This window comes from Cyprinus carpio, chromosome B17, assembly GCF_018340385.1.
Source record: "Cyprinus carpio isolate SPL01 chromosome B17, ASM1834038v1, whole genome shotgun sequence".
In the NCBI taxonomy this organism is placed as follows: Eukaryota; Metazoa; Chordata; class Actinopteri; order Cypriniformes; family Cyprinidae; genus Cyprinus; species Cyprinus carpio.
In genome coordinates this window covers 11866265-11883618 of record NC_056613.1, presented here as the reverse complement: position 1 = coordinate 11883618, position 17354 = coordinate 11866265, and the positions used below count along the sequence as shown (strand labels likewise).

General features: G+C 34.9%; 1 protein-coding gene across 1 annotated transcript in view; it reads left to right on the top strand.

Moving 5' to 3' along the window:
- LOC109100568 (PDZ domain-containing protein 8-like) overlaps nt 1-17354 on the top strand; it is a 39071-nt gene that overhangs the window by 16045 nt on the left and 5672 nt on the right. The window contains 5 exon segments of the mRNA XM_019114005.2: nt 145-197; nt 200-255; nt 258-277; nt 2431-2533; nt 17082-17244. Coding sequence (XP_018969550.2) covers nt 145-197; nt 200-255; nt 258-277; nt 2431-2533; nt 17082-17244 — 395 coding nt within the window.

Here is a 17354-nt window from a genome sequence, read left to right as displayed (position 1 = left end):
GATTGCATTGGTCATTATAGAAAATGAGCTGGATGCGTCTTACGCTAAATTGCTGTTTAGTAAATCTGGCCTTTAATATCTATAAAACAAGGATTATTGCTGCCAGATTATGGGTTGTCTGATGATTTTTTTTCTGATCTACAGGTACAAGCCCTTTTTTCCTTTTCGGTTTGATATCTATAAAATTCAAGTGCAGCCACCGACCTGGACATCTCCATCCGAGACACACTATTGGTGGCGGGGCGTCTACGTGTTCACAACTTGTTGAATGTAGCAGGTAGGGCAGATTTCTGTTGCTGTGTGTGACATGTTTGTGATTTGAATTTACAATTTTTGTTTTTTTTTTTTTTTTTTTTAATTTTTTTGTGGAAGTTAAAGGTTGGTTTGTGTTGTTGTTTGTGATTCAGTTTAGGTTTGACTTTAGGCATAATAATAATAATAATAATATGGTCATTGTACAAACACGCTGGCCAGGTGTACGTAAAATGCTGGCCAGTGTAAGCAGATGGTTATTTATGTTATGGCCGATATTAAAATTCTGTGCTGTTTTGTCTAAATAATATAAAAAATAAAACCTAAAAAATAAAACCAGTTATTTTAAAGATTCAAGGCAATTTAGGCATCACGACATTGTAATTTTAAGATTTGGTACATATTTAAATATAACAGTTTTATTTAATTATCGCTGTATTTAAAAACTTAAGTGCTCACTTTGAGTGTTAAATGAAGGCAATTGGAATACAACCAGAAAATAAGAGAAATGATCTTGCACAGTTTAAGCACGGCTTGTCTTGTGTCTCTTGTGCAGTTTTCAGTGTCATCCCAGATCAGGCATATTAAAGTAACTTTTTTTTATTGCTAGCCTCTATTTTGTAGGTAAGTTAATTTACACCTGCCTTTGTTTTCTTTAATTCTCTTTATTCATACGTAGTTCTTTAAATTAGTAGCACATATAAAAGTATAGTACAAAAAGATTTCTATAAAGAGTCTGAAATCATTATAGGGTAGTACACTGCTATTTCAGTTTTCTTATTCTTTTGGGACACAAAACTCATAGATAGCCATAACATTCTAAGCCAGTGAAATTTGAAATGGCCTGGTTGCAAGCTGTTGTGTTTGAGAACACACACACACACACACACACACACACACACACACACACACACACACACACACAATGCAACAAAAGCTGTATTCTTCTCACCATTGTATCTTTGTCAGATTATTAACAGACTTCAACAGTGTTTATAATGGGCTTTCTATTAATAATGCAGAGCCTTTGACAATTACAAATCCTACTTAACCCTGATGTGTATACACACATGCCACATAATTTGTAGTCTGCACACTGGATCTTGAGAGTTTTGTAAACTTGCTGTTAAATAGCCATCCAGTGTGTGTTTGCGCAGGTCAGTTTATGTCTCAACTGTGCTGGGCTTTTCCACCACCAGAGGGCAACAGTGGACCATAACTTGATCAGCGTTTACAAAAGGGGGTGACCAGTCATGCTTCTGGAGGGCCAGTTGGGTTTTGCTGGTTGAGGATTGTTTAGTTATGGTTGGAGCTCAACTCTGCAGGAAGGAGGCCCTCCAGGAGCAGGATTGGCATCACTGCCTTAGTTACAAATGTGGTGAAATTTAGATTTAGATTTATTTATTATTGGAGAAAGTGTCACATTTTTAATCAAAACACAGGAAGTAAATACAGTCTGGTCATGCTTTTCCTTCTTACCTTTTATGTATATCACAAGGCTTTAATAATCTTTACATCTGTTCTTAAGTATTATAATTTTAAAAATTTATAGTGCATTACAAAATCATGCAATTTTTTTTTAAATGCTCACAATTGTTATTGTATCAACAATACAGTAAAACAGTAATATTGTGAAATAATAATCCTAGTATGATATTTTATTTATAGTATTAATTTTATTTTTATATTGATTTAATTTTAATTTTGTTTTATTGTAATACTAATTTTGATGAATTAAAAAAATTAAAAATCTTTTTTAATTGAGGTTTTAAATGTTTTTACTTTTTAATTTTTTAATTAATTTTAAAAAATCTTACTGATCACAAACGTTTGAATGGTAGTGTATATGTATATATATATTTTTTTTATAGCCATAATCCTTCTTTTTAGTGCTTGTAATGAAAATGTTTGTTAAATGTTTTTTTTTAGTGCTTGTGTTTGAATTGTTTGTTAGCTCTTAAATAAGTTAGCCGTCCCCTGTGACAACTCAACATGTCACTCAATGACTGTTGATCATGTTTCAGAGCTAAATTTGCCCTATTCATTTCTTTTGATCACAGCATTATTTGTTTGTGCAAACACATATTCAATTATTGTATATAATGTACTGAAATATGCAGGTACTTTAAAAATAATAAAAATGACTTTGTTTTTTCTTTCTCTGTGTTCTCTCTAAAGGTTGTTTATCCTGGGTTCATATGAAAGGGAGACTCATGTTCACTGCACCTTAGAGCTCAGTTCTGACGAATGGCGGGAAAAAACTCGCAGCTCCATTAAAGAGGTACATGTTACATGTCATGCTGCATGTGTTTCTCTCTGCCTGACGGCGCTGTGCACAAGCATTAACACGCATGTTTGAAATGCATTACTAAATAAATACGGATGCACAACCAGACATGCATGCACACTGTTGTCTATGGCACAGTCAGAAGTTAAAGATGGATAGAGGAACCAGTAAATATCCAGCTTTAATTAAATTATAATTCTTTGCTATTCATTTTAGTGTTTGCCAATGTAAAAAATGGGAGATGATGTGCAGCACAGCTGTACTGGTTGAAATGACTTTGGAAAATATGTTTTCACTTCTGGGGCAAAATTCAGGAAGTAAATGTTGGTCGTGTGAGGTTCATTTTGGTAGAAGTTGGTGTTGCTCATTTGTTTTTCTCTATGAGGAGATATTTAGACTAATATTGGTTGTGCTTTAGTTTTTTAGTTCAGTTTGATTTATTATTGCTTATCCACCAAAATGGACAGCTTTGTGAAGTGGCTTGTGTCCATAATTAATCTGTAGTCTAATTCCCTCTATTATAAATGTCTGTTTGTCTTCCTTTTGGAGGAAGGACAAACACCATCTAATTGCTATTGATTTAAAACCAATTCATATTTGCAAAAACCTTTTCCTTTTTACCTGCTAACTACGACTTCAAGCAGTCAATGACAGCGGTCTGAAAATGTCAATTTAAATTGCTTTATTCTAGAGATTTTATTTAGTCTCTCCTATTAAATGCAAAAGCATCCTCGCATCCGGGGTAGAAAGAGTAGGTTGTTTACATTTCCAAGCGATGCCACAACTTTAATTAATGTAGAATTTAACTGATGTACAGTACGCTCACAGGTACATGATTTGTAATCTATTATTTATTAATCTGTGAGTCTTTTGTTTTTAATGTGGGTGTTGCATAATGTGGATCTGTTTGTGCACTGGTGCCAGTGTCATCATTCATTTGTTATGAATAATATTATCTTTTGATTTGTGTCTGAACAAACTGCTAATTAAGAAGATTATAAAAAAAAGATGAAGTGCTGTTCATTTGTAAAGTATTTAATTTACTGGAAATTAATATCCAAACAGCTGGTAACACATGGCAATATAAATGTTTGAATAAATTGGTTGAATTTGTAACAAAAAAAAAAAAAACTTTATTGTAATAAATACTGTTATGTTGTATATAATATGTTATTATTGTTTTTGTTTTATAGAATATATTTGTTGTTTTTTTTGATGTTATATAGTGTATTTTTTTTGTTTTTTTTGATATAAGAAAATGGAGGCTCAGTCTATGGTAGTTAATAATATAAAAAACTGTAATTAGAGTTTGTTTTTTATATAAGTATCACAAGTTATATTAAACTGATTTGTGTTTTAAGAAAATTTTTAAAATGTAAACTATGACCTTTGATAGTTATAAGCTGAATTTTTCCACAAACAGACATTTATAGTGTCACCTGATCCCGTCAGGAAATCATCTTTCTAATATGCTGATTTGGTGCTCAAAAACATTTCTTATTATTAACAGTGATGAAATTAGTTGTGTTGCTATGTATTTTTGAATACATGCATTTTTTTAGGATTCTTTGTTGAATAGAAAGAACAGTGTTTAAAAACATACATTTTAGAACACCTTTTTAACATAAATGCTGTGTCTTCTGTAATTTAATCCATTTAATGTGTATGTGCTGAATAAAAGTATTAATTTCTACATAAAAACACTTTGAAGGGTAGTATACAGTATGTATAATAACATAATTCTTATTATTATTTAATTTATTTGCTGTTTACTTATTTATTCGCTTATTTTTTTGTTTCATCTGATTTTTAGAAGTACAATAATACACAATATATATTTGTGTGTGGATGTAGACTCTATACTTAATTAAGAAACACAATAAGCCAGTCTCTGTGTGTGTGTGTGTGTGTGTGTGTGTGAGAGAGTGAGAGAGTTTTTATGTGTATGTGTGTGTTGGTGAGGCGAGATGGATCTGATCATTTTTATATGGTTGATTGCTCTAGATTGACTATCTTAGACTTAAGGGTTCACACATGTGACCTTTACCAATCAGATAGGAAATGAAGTGTTTGTGTTATTGGTTGCTTGTTTAGTGTTTAGTTTGTGTTTGAGTATCATGTTAATGTGAATGTGTGCAGGCATGTTTATTTGAAATACAGAATTGTGCACGGAGATGCAGATGCACATTGGACACTGTGCGTTTTGCACGGAGGTGTTTATCAGCTTCCCCCCAGACCCCCAGATTCAGAGACCTCAGCAGGGACTCAAACACAGGATTAGTACAGATATCATCTGGAAAAGGTCATTGTTTTTCTTTCTCCCTCTCTTTTATGTTCTCCCACCCTTCTCTTTGTCTCTCACTCCACTGGATATCTCTTTCCTCTCTTTGTGTTTTTTGTCTCTCTCAATATTACGTTCCTCATATCCTAAATTAATTTTACATGTAAAACAGCGCTGTGATCTCTGCTCATAAGTGCAATAGGTTCATATACATGGTATTTACATGGGTATAACCATGGTATGTGCACAAAAGAATATGTGCATGGTAGCACTAGTGACACCCATTTTGTCTGTGTGCATGCTGGGGGATTGTTTTTTAACACAATCTAAACGCTGAAGTGTTAAAGCATGTTTTCTTAGCTTATGCCTCTGGTGCAGAGAGGCTAACACCGCTATCAGTTATAAATAAGTGATACTGAGCCTCTGGGGTCTTTTCATTTGTTCTTATCTCCTGCCGTTCCAGCCGCTCTCACCATCGACCTGCACCGTCCTGCAGTCACTCGCCCGCCGATGCCCATTTTCAGCAAACCTCAGTGTACGTGGTCATCTAGATAAGTTAGAGACTGTAAGAAATGTCCATGCAAAGAAACCCTTTTTTAACAAACATATGCTATGTAAGGTTCCTGTGGTATTGGAATGCCTTGAAATGTCAGGAAGTTCAGTTATGTAATTTAAAATATAATTAATTTTTAAAATATTTAAATAGTGCTGCGCAACGATTAATTGCGATTAAAATAAAAGTTTTTGTTTATATAATATATGTGTGTACTGTGTATATTTGTATATAAAGACACACATACAGTATATATTTATATTCATATAATTTATATTATGTATAAATATATGTAATATAAACTTAACATATTTTTCTTAAATATATACATGCATTTGTGTATTTATATACATAATAAATATACACAGTACGCATATATATTGCGTACACAAAAAATATTTTATAGATTGCACTCCTTTTATATTTTGCATTTGTAAAGTGAGATCAGCTGTAAATGTGTATTTATATACATGAACTATATAATATATATAAATATATAATGAATGCTGTAAAATTATTTTGTAATAAATTCATAAATGTTTAGTAAAAAGTGTGTATCCTATATATATCTATATATATATAGATATATAATATATATTATATATATAGTATCTATATACATATATACACAATACACACACATACACACACACACACACACACATTAACAAAACACACACACACACACACACACACACACACACACATATATATATATAAATATATATATATATATAGATATATATATATATATATATCTATATATCTATATATATATAAATATTATAAATTAAAATTACATGTATATTAAAAATTAAGATTATTCACAATTGCTAGTTTAGATATAGATATATAGATTAGATATTGATATAGATATAAATATAGATAGATATAGATATAAATATAGATATATATATAGATTAGATATTGATATAGATAGTACTATTTTATAGAGTTTGCACTCAGAAAAAGCCAAAATAATTATAATAATAATTATATTTTTTTTATATTTTGCATGTAAAATATTTTCTAGAAATTGAGAGTGCAAACTTGATTCTTAATAAATGCATAAATGTTTAGTGAGAAATTCTTATTCAGTATTTGCACCTGGCTGGAAAAGTCACAGAAGTTTATTGGCCAACAGACATAGCCCTTTTCCAAAAGAGCAGCAGCAAGTGAGTTGACGTATATTTGCACATCTGCTCTGATGCCTGACTGATCATTTCTTTTAACAACCTGACTTCATCCGGTCAGCCAGACCATAGTGACCCATGGACAGAGGGAAAAAAACTTTATTTCTACGTGGCTGTTTCTGTGCAGTCATCAGGCTTTTGCTCCAGTGAAATATTTTCTGTTGTTGTTATTCCAGCTGCAAGAAGCATTAGAAAAGTGTTAGACATTTCTGTAAGAATAACACTATGTCCTGGTTCTTTAAAATATGGTCTGTGTTAGTTCCTTACAATCCAAATAACACCATCGAGCACTGCAGGGGGTGTGTTTACTGTGCTTATTTGTGTGTGCATGTATATGTGAGTGTGTGTTATGGGAAGCTAGTTCTGTCACGGGGTTTTTTCCGTCATCATTGTCGTGACGTTGTTTAAAACATGTTGCAAGATCAGAGGATTTCATTTCCTTTCCTTCATTTTTTTTTCGTTGATTGACATGCATTTTGCTCATTTGAGTGTGTGTTTTATATTTGAAGTCCTGTTACGTCCGTTATGTCCATGATGTCTTTGTGATGTTCTCATTTCAGATGTTTGTTGTTGAATGTCCCTTAGACATGCACGCATGCACGCACGCACAGACTCAATTTGCCTTCAATTTGGGGCATGTGGGTTATCCAGCTGCCATGTTTGCATGTTTCCATTTGTCCACCTAGATTTAAATCTTATTTAAACCAAAGACAAATAACCCTCTGTATACCTGCTTTTTCAGGATAACAGTTCAGGTCCTATTCATCTTAGCTTATTCAGATACAGACATATCTCATAATGGCTCTAAGATCGATGTTTCATCTGCAACACCTTGTCTTATCACAGTGTTTTTCCCCTAAGGACTGGCTTTCACGCCACTATGATGCTGAGTTGGTGTCTATTTTATATATCTGAAATTGTATTAAAATTTTGTCATTTAATGTATAATTATAAATATATATTTTATATATAAAGATTTATATATTATATGAATTTCAATAATTCATTACATTTAAATAGCTCTTTTCTAGACACTCAAAGCTAGACACTTTTTTTCTTCTGTGCCTAAGAAAGTCATATTATTTAGGGTCTGTCATTAGGCTTTTCCAGGCTGTTTTTCTCATTTATATTTCCAATTGATTTTGCTCTGTGCCAATGACGAACATCCAGCTAATTTGACAGCCGTCTTTGTGCATGACGGAGTGTCTGATGGGTATATTACCAGCACCACAAAGCTAACACTCATTGCTGGTTATTCCAGCCCCTTCACTAAATGAATCCCAGCTCCGCCCTCACAACAGAAAAAGCTGAACACCGATTGGTTGGCTGAATCTTGATGCACGTGAAAACAAACAGTGTAGATGTTATGTATTCAAAAGATGACGCAAGTTGCAACAGATAACGGAAATGTTACAACAGGCCAGATCATTTCTAATAAATCAATATTATGGAGCTCAATTTAATGGATTTCTTGAGACGCATACAGGTGTGCTTTTCACAGCCACAAAGATTTGTTTCTTAACCACAGCATTATTTTGCAAAGTGGTATAAATTGTCATAATCCATTAGAGCCGCATTTTGTGAGGCGATGTAGAGAGAAACCTCCTCGTCTTTAGTCAGCGCAGCGTGATTTTCAGCTAGTTGACTCTTATTCCCTAGCCGAGTGTCTTTAACTTTGTTCTGAAGTATGTATTGTCCACAGTCAGCTGCTGCTGTATTTTTAGTTAATTGTTGTTTGTACTGGGGTGTCTGACAGGCCAGCTGCTCTTTGTCTGTGCCGTTACAATTTGATGCAGTCTGAAGTATATTGCTGCTAAATCTCATTTTTATACAGTTTATTGCTGCTCTCTTCTTGGCCGGGCACCTCTCCTGGAAATAAAAGGATTGGAGAGAGAAAGAGAGAGCTGCAGAGACGATTGTGAGGCTCTGGCGTTATACTATTTAGGCTTACAGCTACCTTTTTTTCTTTGTTTTGATTGGCTTTGCTAATTTCCTTCCTCTCTTTTTCCATTTCCATTTTTCTTTTCTGATTATCTTTCTCTTCTTTTCTCAGTTTCATCTTTCATATCCTTTCCTCTCCCTTCGTTTCTTTACTTTTCCTCCTGAATTTCCTTTCCTTTCCTTTCCTTTCCTTTCCTTTCCTTTCCTTTCCTTTCCTTTCCTTTCCTTTCCTTTCCTTTCCTTTCCTTTCCTTTCCTTTCCTTGTCCTTTCCTTTCCTTTCCTTTCCTTTCCTTTCCTTTCCTTCCCTTCCCTTCCCTTCCCTTCCCTTCCCTTCCCTTCCCTTCCCTTCCCTTCCCTTCCCTTCCCAAACTTTTCATTCATTCACTAAACTTTACTTTCCTAAACTCCTAAAAAGTTCATGTTACCTATTTCCCATTTATGACCTTCCTTTCTTCCTTAGTTCATTTCCTTTCATATATTTTTCCTTCCTTACCTATTTCCCCATTTGTTTCCTTTCTGTCTTTTACTATTTACTATATTTCCTTAATATTTTTCTGTTTCCTTTCTTTCTTTTCTTTTTTCATTCCTTCCTTTTTACTTATTTACCTTCATTCTTTTCCTCCCTCTTTGTATCTTATACTTAGTCTAACTAATTTTCTTCCCATTCCTTTCTTTCTTTCTTTCTTTCTTTCTTTCTTTCTTTCTTTCTTTCTTCCAGTTTAATACTGAATATATGTCTCTGATTTTAAATTCCATTGTTGCAGAACTGTTTCTGTTACTGGAACGGTATTATCTGTGCTGATTGTTTGGCACACATATTTGAAGCTTTCTTACTGGCCTCATCAACTGCACAGTTCTCACTGGAGCATTAATTGCTTGCAGTCAGATTGGAGCCAGGCGCTAGTCTACCCTTCAGAGTCCATCGCTCTTTGAAGCAAATGTCACCTGTTGAATATAGAGCTGCTGGTGAGAGTGTTATAAAGCCATGACTCTTCTGACAGTATCAGACAGCTGCCGATTGCATGGGAAGGGACATTTGAAACTCCACTTTTAAGTAAGTGCCTCAGTTTAAACTGAGAGAATGAAAATGACAAACAAAATGCCAGAGCGATAAGGACGCTTGTTCCCCCCGCATGTTGGTTGGCCTTTGAACGTTGAAAGGAGAGACTCTTCATTTTCCCTTCCTTCTTTCATTTGGTCATTCCCATTCTACTTTTTGTCCCGTGCGCGTGGGGGTTAAACCGGGGGCGGGTCCATATAGATGAGGGGACAGTTCCTGAGCAGTTGAATAACAATGAAGGTGCTAAAAACAGATCCGACTCGATGGACGTTAAAGGACGCTCTGGCCGGTGTGAACAATTGCAAATGAGAGGGATGAGAAGGGTCTTGTTTTTTGAATGTCCCCCGTCTCCATAACAACCCTCCCTTTTGTGTGGCACTCTCTGAAAAGCCTCCTCCTATCACAAAAACGTAGCGGCAACATGAAAATTCAGCCCATCCATGATGAGACGCAACTGCATTCATCCCAGCTTTGAACAAATGTGTGCAAATAGAGTGTTTCCTGAAATAGGTTTGTCCACGAAAAGAAAATGAGAAGCAATTAGTGCAACTTGCTGAACCCATGGTTCTGGGTTAAAATAAAGGCTTATTTTTTCTTTTCTTTTTTCTAATGTGTTTTGCACATAAATTAAATTTGGAATCAGCAAATCTGTGGTAGATTTTTGTTAAGGTTTTTATGATATGTATATAATTAAACAATATTTAGTGCAAATTTTCTTCTAATTTAAAACTTTGAGTCAGAACTGGATATGGTAGATTTTATAAATTGTAACTTCATGTCATTGTCATGTAACTGTGCAGTGCAGCGTATTCCTAATTTGCATGGATTGGAGGATGGGTGAAATGAAAAAGAGGGAGTGATTGAATTAGGCGAGTGTCGTAAAAGGGCAGTGTTGACGATATTCCACCACCACCATGTGTTATTATGCTTCATGTGACTCAAACCAGGCAAATTAATATAAAACACATTAATCCACAGCAACACTTCCTGCTTAATTATCCTCACTTCCTGCTAGCTTTGAAATTGAGTTTTCATCAAGCTCTGAAATTTCTCTGAAATAACAGAATATATATATATATATATATATATATATATATATATATATATATATATATATATATATATATATATATATATATATTGAGTTTTCATCAAGCTCTGAAATTTCTCTGAAATAACAGATCCTTGCAGTTTTGTTGTAACACTGAGCGGGAAAATCATTAAGAACCTTCATAGAAAAATATATGTATTAGTTTTGTACTTCATAAGCATTTCGTGGCCGCTAGCCTGGTCATTGCTAGTATTGCAAGTTTTTTTTTTATGGTAAAAAAAAAATATATTTTGTCATAGATTTTAATTTTATAGTATATAATTTTAGTTTAAGGTTACTTTAAGGAGTTAAGTTTATTATATTTACTTTTCAGATAATTAATATATGTATGTATGTGTGTGTCTGTGTGGTATGTACTTCACAGAAAAAAATATTAATTATTCCAGGATTGATGGAAAGATAGGTAGGTAGATAGGTAGATAGGTAGATGTCAGATTGGGTTTATTACATAAATTATCTAATATAAATTGGGTATTTTTAAGAATAAATTAAAACTGTGAAATTCATGCTTGAAAAAAAAATGCACACATGCAATAAGAAAAATAAAATTAATTATATTTTCTGTTAGGTGCTGTTTTTTTTGGAAAACAACAAAAACTTTATGTACAATACCACTTGTAAAACAATCAAATTTGTTATTTGAGAAATCATGTTATTTTACAATCTGACGTTCACGTCTGTTTTGACCAAATCCTTCTAAAATCCTCTAAAATCTGTCCACTTCAGCTGATCGATCTAAGCCTCCTTTCTTTCACGTCTGTTACTTTTTTCTTCTTCCTTTGAAACAAGCTATTACTCGCTAAATAGCTCTCTTATGCTGTGAGTGTGTGTGCGTGTGTGTGTGTGTATGTGCATGCCTTGCGGGGACTGCTACCCTATACCCTAACACTAATCTCTCTGACATGTGCCAGATGATTGGATTACTGACCATTGCTCTGACGGCTCTCACTACTGCATCTGACCACTGAACTCAGCCACTGTGTGCGAGAACTGGCCAGTATACTGTGTCTAAAAAAAAAAAGATATCTTAATATTTTTCAGCCTTTTCTTAACGTTGTTTTGTATATTTGCTCAGAAATGGCAAAAAGGATGTTTTTTAATCAAAGGAATCATAATTTAATTCAAAATGTGCAATGTAAAAAGTAAAATACTAAACAATGTTCTGTTTTCACACACTTTTTCTCTAAATAAACCATATCACGTGGTAATTTAGCATTCTTATTTATTTAAAATCATCTCAGTTATCATAAGAAAAATCGTATTTGAAATATTATTTACAGAAATAGATTTCTTTGTTGTAGCATGACTCTTTGTTTGGTGTTTTCTCTTTTTGCCAGCTGGTGGGAGTGAGTCTGAATGTGCTTGTCGATCTTAATTTCATTAGCTCACCTCTGTAGTTCAGCTTGTGGATAAAACTAACAGATAAAAAAAAAAAAAACTTTAAGAGAAACAGGCTCTGAGGTGACAAGAGTATTCAAAAGCTGTGTGCTACATTTTCTCTGTGATTCTTTGTGCATCTGAAGTTGCTGAAGGTTGCTGCCTCGATCCTCGATCTTTGTGTCACGCAATGAAACACGTCATCCCGCATTACATTTCCAGTGAGTAATTCCATAGTTGTTTGACGATGGATCTTTTTACCAAACACCTCATTCACTCAACAAAGGACCAAATAAACCTGCTGCTTCATTGTTTATTCTGTTGATTTATCACATGATCACCCGTGGCACAGTACTTTTGTGCATTTGATCTGGAAGCTATAGGTGTGATCTAAATAATCACAATCTGATTCACAATTTTGATAAAATAAATGCAGCCTTGGTGTGCATAAAAATCTGCCGAAGAGCCAAAATATAGTTTGTAAGCAACCACAAACTACAAAGAAATAAAATGTTCCATGTTTTTTTTTTTTCCCTGAATGTGCCTTAAGGGTAAAGCAAAGTATATATCAATTCTGTGTTGTCTATTGGGCATCATCATTATCGTCCATGTTGCTTAAGTAAAGGATGAGAGTCTGTTCTGAAAAGGGTAGATTTATATAAGCCAGTCGAAGAGAAAGGTGGGGGATGAAGGGAGTGGGAGGATGAATGAAATGGATAGCAGGAAAAATGGAGGTAGAGAGAAGGTTGGAGAGGGAAAAATGGAGGTAGAGATGGATGGACACACACACAGTCGCTCCTCCAGCAACAGGTGTACACACAAGGCAACTGTCTGTTCTGCACAATAGCTTCAATGGGCATCTGTCAACAATCACACCGGTGCACGTAACACATCTACCACCTACAAACACGCATGCACTCCCTGACACCTGATGAACAGAAGAAAACTTCCATTTTGTTGTACAGTGTGTACTATATCGGTGTGTGTGGAGTGTGTAAGGCTGATTTTGTGTGACATGTTTTCTTTCTCTGAGCAGTTATTCATCTATCTGTCTGTCTCTTTGAGTGCACAGTACGATTTGATGTCTGTGTGCATTTAGAGGCAGTGTTAGGGTGGCCAAGCATATTGCTGTATGTTTTGTGTTGTGCATGTGAGAGAGACTCATCAGAGAAAAACTAGAAAAGTAATCGAAATCAAAAGTTTGATGCTGTTTGCTTCTCTCTCTCCTCATCAGAGATGCTTTTGTAATGAAACTTGTCTCAACTTGTTCCAACTTCATTTTACATTCTATCTTCCATGGAAAACAAATGAGTGTAACTAACATGTTATGTTTCGTTTACATGTATATTTAATTTGTGTATATTTAGTTTTATGATAGAACATGAATAAGAGATGCATTTATTTGATCAAATATACAGTACAAACTTGTGAAATATCTTAATTTTAAATAACTTCTCTATTTTAATATATTCTAGTGCTGTCAAACAATTTATATATACATGCATGTACAGTATATGTATATACATCATAAATATACACAGTACACACATACTGTATATGTAAAAAAAAACTTGATTTTGGATGCTATTAATTGCGATTAATCGTTTGACAGCACTAATATATTCTAATGTTTTTTATTCCTGTGATTGCAAAGCTGAATTTTCAGCAGCCATCCAGTCTCGTCCAGTCTTCAGTGTTACATGATCCTTCAGAAAACATTCTGATAGGTTGATTTGTTGCTTAATCAATATTGAAAACAGTTGAGCTTGCTTAAAGGTGCTGTATGTAAGATTTTGACTCTACTAAAGCATAAAAATACCATAATGTGCTTGCAGATATTTTAGAAACATACTATGTTAACATAATTGTTTATCTGAAAAACAATGCTACATTCAGTTATTTTCCTTTGAAAATGTAAGCTTAGTTCCACATTGTAATAACAGAGAAGCAGGAACCAGCACATTATTCACAATATATATTTCACAGAAGTAAGTCATATGTGATTGGCGTGACATGTGGGTGAGTAAATAATGACAAGAGGTTTCATTTTCATTGAGGTTCTATTGAATGTGTATACTGGTATGTAAGTGTTGTGTTTTAATTCTGACATTTATGCTGTAATCAATGGAACTGACCTGGAAATGTCCCACAGGGCCCCTGTGTTTGTTTGTTGTTGAAAAGCTGATTTATATTTCCCTGATACTTGATGTGAGGGTGTATCTGTGAACCTTGTGGTGATGAGGTGAGACGGACGACAAATTGACACATGAACAGCGTCCTCACGTAGCAGTCGGAGCGGCAGCAGTCCGTTTACCTGCACTCAACACATGCAGACACACAGTAACGCACACAATGAGTGTGTGTGTGTGTGTTCTTCCTGCCGTGCCTTTCCATGGTTATGTAATTACCCCTTAGCCACCGCTCAGCTACAGAAATCGCCTGTAATTGCTGCTCAATGTCGCTCTTTGGTTCCTGTGTCAGACAAATCTTTCTTTTTCTCTTTCATTTCTTCTCTCTGTCTTGGACCTTGTCATTTTGTCGTTCTTAAAAGTGGGTGCAGGTTAATCGCAGGTGTCTCTTTCACCCTCTGCTAGTTATTTTTATTTTTGGTTTAAGGCAAATCCTGTTGTGTTCTGCTGTAATTCCAGTTTGGTTATGGACTTTATTGCAATTAAGTCTGATATTAGTGCTTCTGTGGTTGTATTCTTTTATGTAGATAACTTGACCAAATATTGCTCATTCAGTCTTCAAGTCTAGGCATTATGTAATGTAGGTCCAACCAGTTTTGATGTTGAGGTACGACACGTTCCTGTACCAGAAGACTTTGATCTGAATATTTGGAAGTAATTTTTAGTGTTTGTTAAAGTTAATATCAGATGAAAGCCTTCTCTAGATCACAGCCCTTGCGAACTATGGTGTCTTGTTTTCTATTTTGTCATATTTGTTTCAGTAATCTATTTGGTTTTTTTTAAGTTTTATATCAGATGAAAGCCTTCTCAACGCCTCGTGACTAAACAAAATCGACAGCGAAAAAACGTCATTTTTTTAAAAAACGCCTCGGGTTCCAGACCAATGAGACTGGCGCTTTTGCACATCTGGAGCTTCTGAAGTTACAGTAAAAACACAACTTGGGGGCGCCAAAACCGTCTTGCTGAGCACACATTAACGGCAGAAGAAGATATACGCCAAGTTAGCGTCTACACTGCCGGGAAAAGAAATAAGACGAAGAAGATGCGCAAGATGAATGTAGAGTTGCCGTTGGTGTCGGAACACAAAGAACTATATGACAAACGCTACAGGCGATTACAAAAATCTAACAGAGAACTAGTATTTCTAATACATTAAGCCCATCTAATGTCAGGGAATGAATTTGCATGTTCACTGCTCATCGTTCGAAAATCGCTTGGGTGTGAACACAAAAACGTGTTGAAAAACGCTGGCGAATAACGCGCGCCGATATTGTCCCGGTGTGTCTACGGCCCTTATCTTGTTTTCTATTTTGTCATATTTGTTTCAGTAATCTAATTCGCTTTGCTTTCGTTTTCTTTCTTTATCTTGAACAGGTTGCAATAAATTATCCCAAACATGCCGGTAAAAGTCCATAAGTGTCCTCAAAAAAAGCCTGGAGCTTTTGTTTTTCTTTCACTAACCCTCTCTGACATGTGTAAAGGGTGGGATCAGGTTGTGTCCTGAGGGAGGAAATGTTCAGAATTAATCATCTCTGTGGAGAGTTTAACAACAGCAGCCCTTCAGCCGTTAAGATGTATGTTCCTGTGTATTTATTTTGTCTGTTATAAACAAACTAATCTTCAGAATCTCAGCTAAACTGACATGTATGCAAATAGTATTGGAACAAGTGTTCCCTCCTTGTCTCACGTCATACTCACTTCTATGGCTATCACAAATTCCCTCTCTCAATTGCAATGCAATTGGTTATGTAAAAATATGCTTTTAAGTAATTTGATGAATCAGTTTTGTAATGTTTGAGTGACCATTTTAAACATTTATATATTTTTTTGTGTATTTTATTTGGTTTTTTTTTTGTTTGTTTGGTTTTTTGAATTTTTAGTTGGACAGTTAGTCATTGGTCAAAACTGGGCAAGTCAGTCTTCTGCTTGCCAGCTTGAGTAGATTGTCTGTTTTTTCATCCCATGTTTAACTCAATCAGTGCCCTTCTCAAGGGTTATAACAAATGACAGCAGCAAAATTACAGTCATCCATCTCGGCCGCGTAGATCTGCATCCTGTCTTTTCTTGCCCACCCCCAGCACAAACAATGGAGAGAGAGAACAAGGGAGACACAGAGGGCATATCATGGAAAGATCAATGAAAAACAATCATACTGGTGTTTGTGCAACTATTATACAGTCCAGATCATCATTCTTGCTTCTTGGTGGTTCTAGTGGAATCTTTCCACACTTTGGCACACTTAACTTGTTCCTTATGTACCTGCTGTTGTATGGTGTCACCCCGAGGTGCAGGTGGACCTGCAGGTGGATTTTTTGATGCAGGCTTTGTGATGCAGCCAGCCTGAAACTGCAGCTGCTACTTCGTGGCACGTTTGCAGTGAAATTAGCAGTAATTGCAGACCTTCCTTCCTTCTTTTTAGAGAGCATTGTTTTATCACCATGAAAAATGTTAGATGTGATGGGAAGAGAGAGCCTTCTATAGAAAGTGAAGGCTGTCTTGTTCACATCATAATGTAGGTTGTCCGCCCTAATTATAAACTGCTGTTGCTGTCAAAAGATGAGCTTTAAAAAAACACTGTCTCTTGGCTTAACTGCTAGCATTCCTCTCAACTAGTAACAAAAGCTTCTCCTAACTTCTCCTTTCCTATCCAGTCCAACTTGTAGATCTTATGACTTAATGTATGCCAGAACAACACCTGCAATAAAAATTTACAAAAAGAATTTACAGAGTTACTTGGAATCTAATTTTAATTTTGAATCCCAAGTTTCTTCAATTACACAACCTTTTCATTAATATTATTTGCAAATCTGATATTGTTTCTCTTTGTCTGTTGCAGACTGAGGTGATTAAAGGACCATCTGGGAGCGTGGGAATGACGTTTAGGCATGTCCCGGCCAGTGATGGTGACACGGTGCATGTGAGCATAGAGACTGTCACCCCAAACTCCCCAGCTGCCCTGGCAGACTTACAGAGAGGAGATCGCCTCATTGCTATTGGAGGTCAGAGATTACATACAATTACTTTTACTATTCAAATAGAATGTTTGACATGGTGGATAGTTCATTTGATGCCTAAATTTGGAAGATTTTATAATAGATTTGCAAAGCTT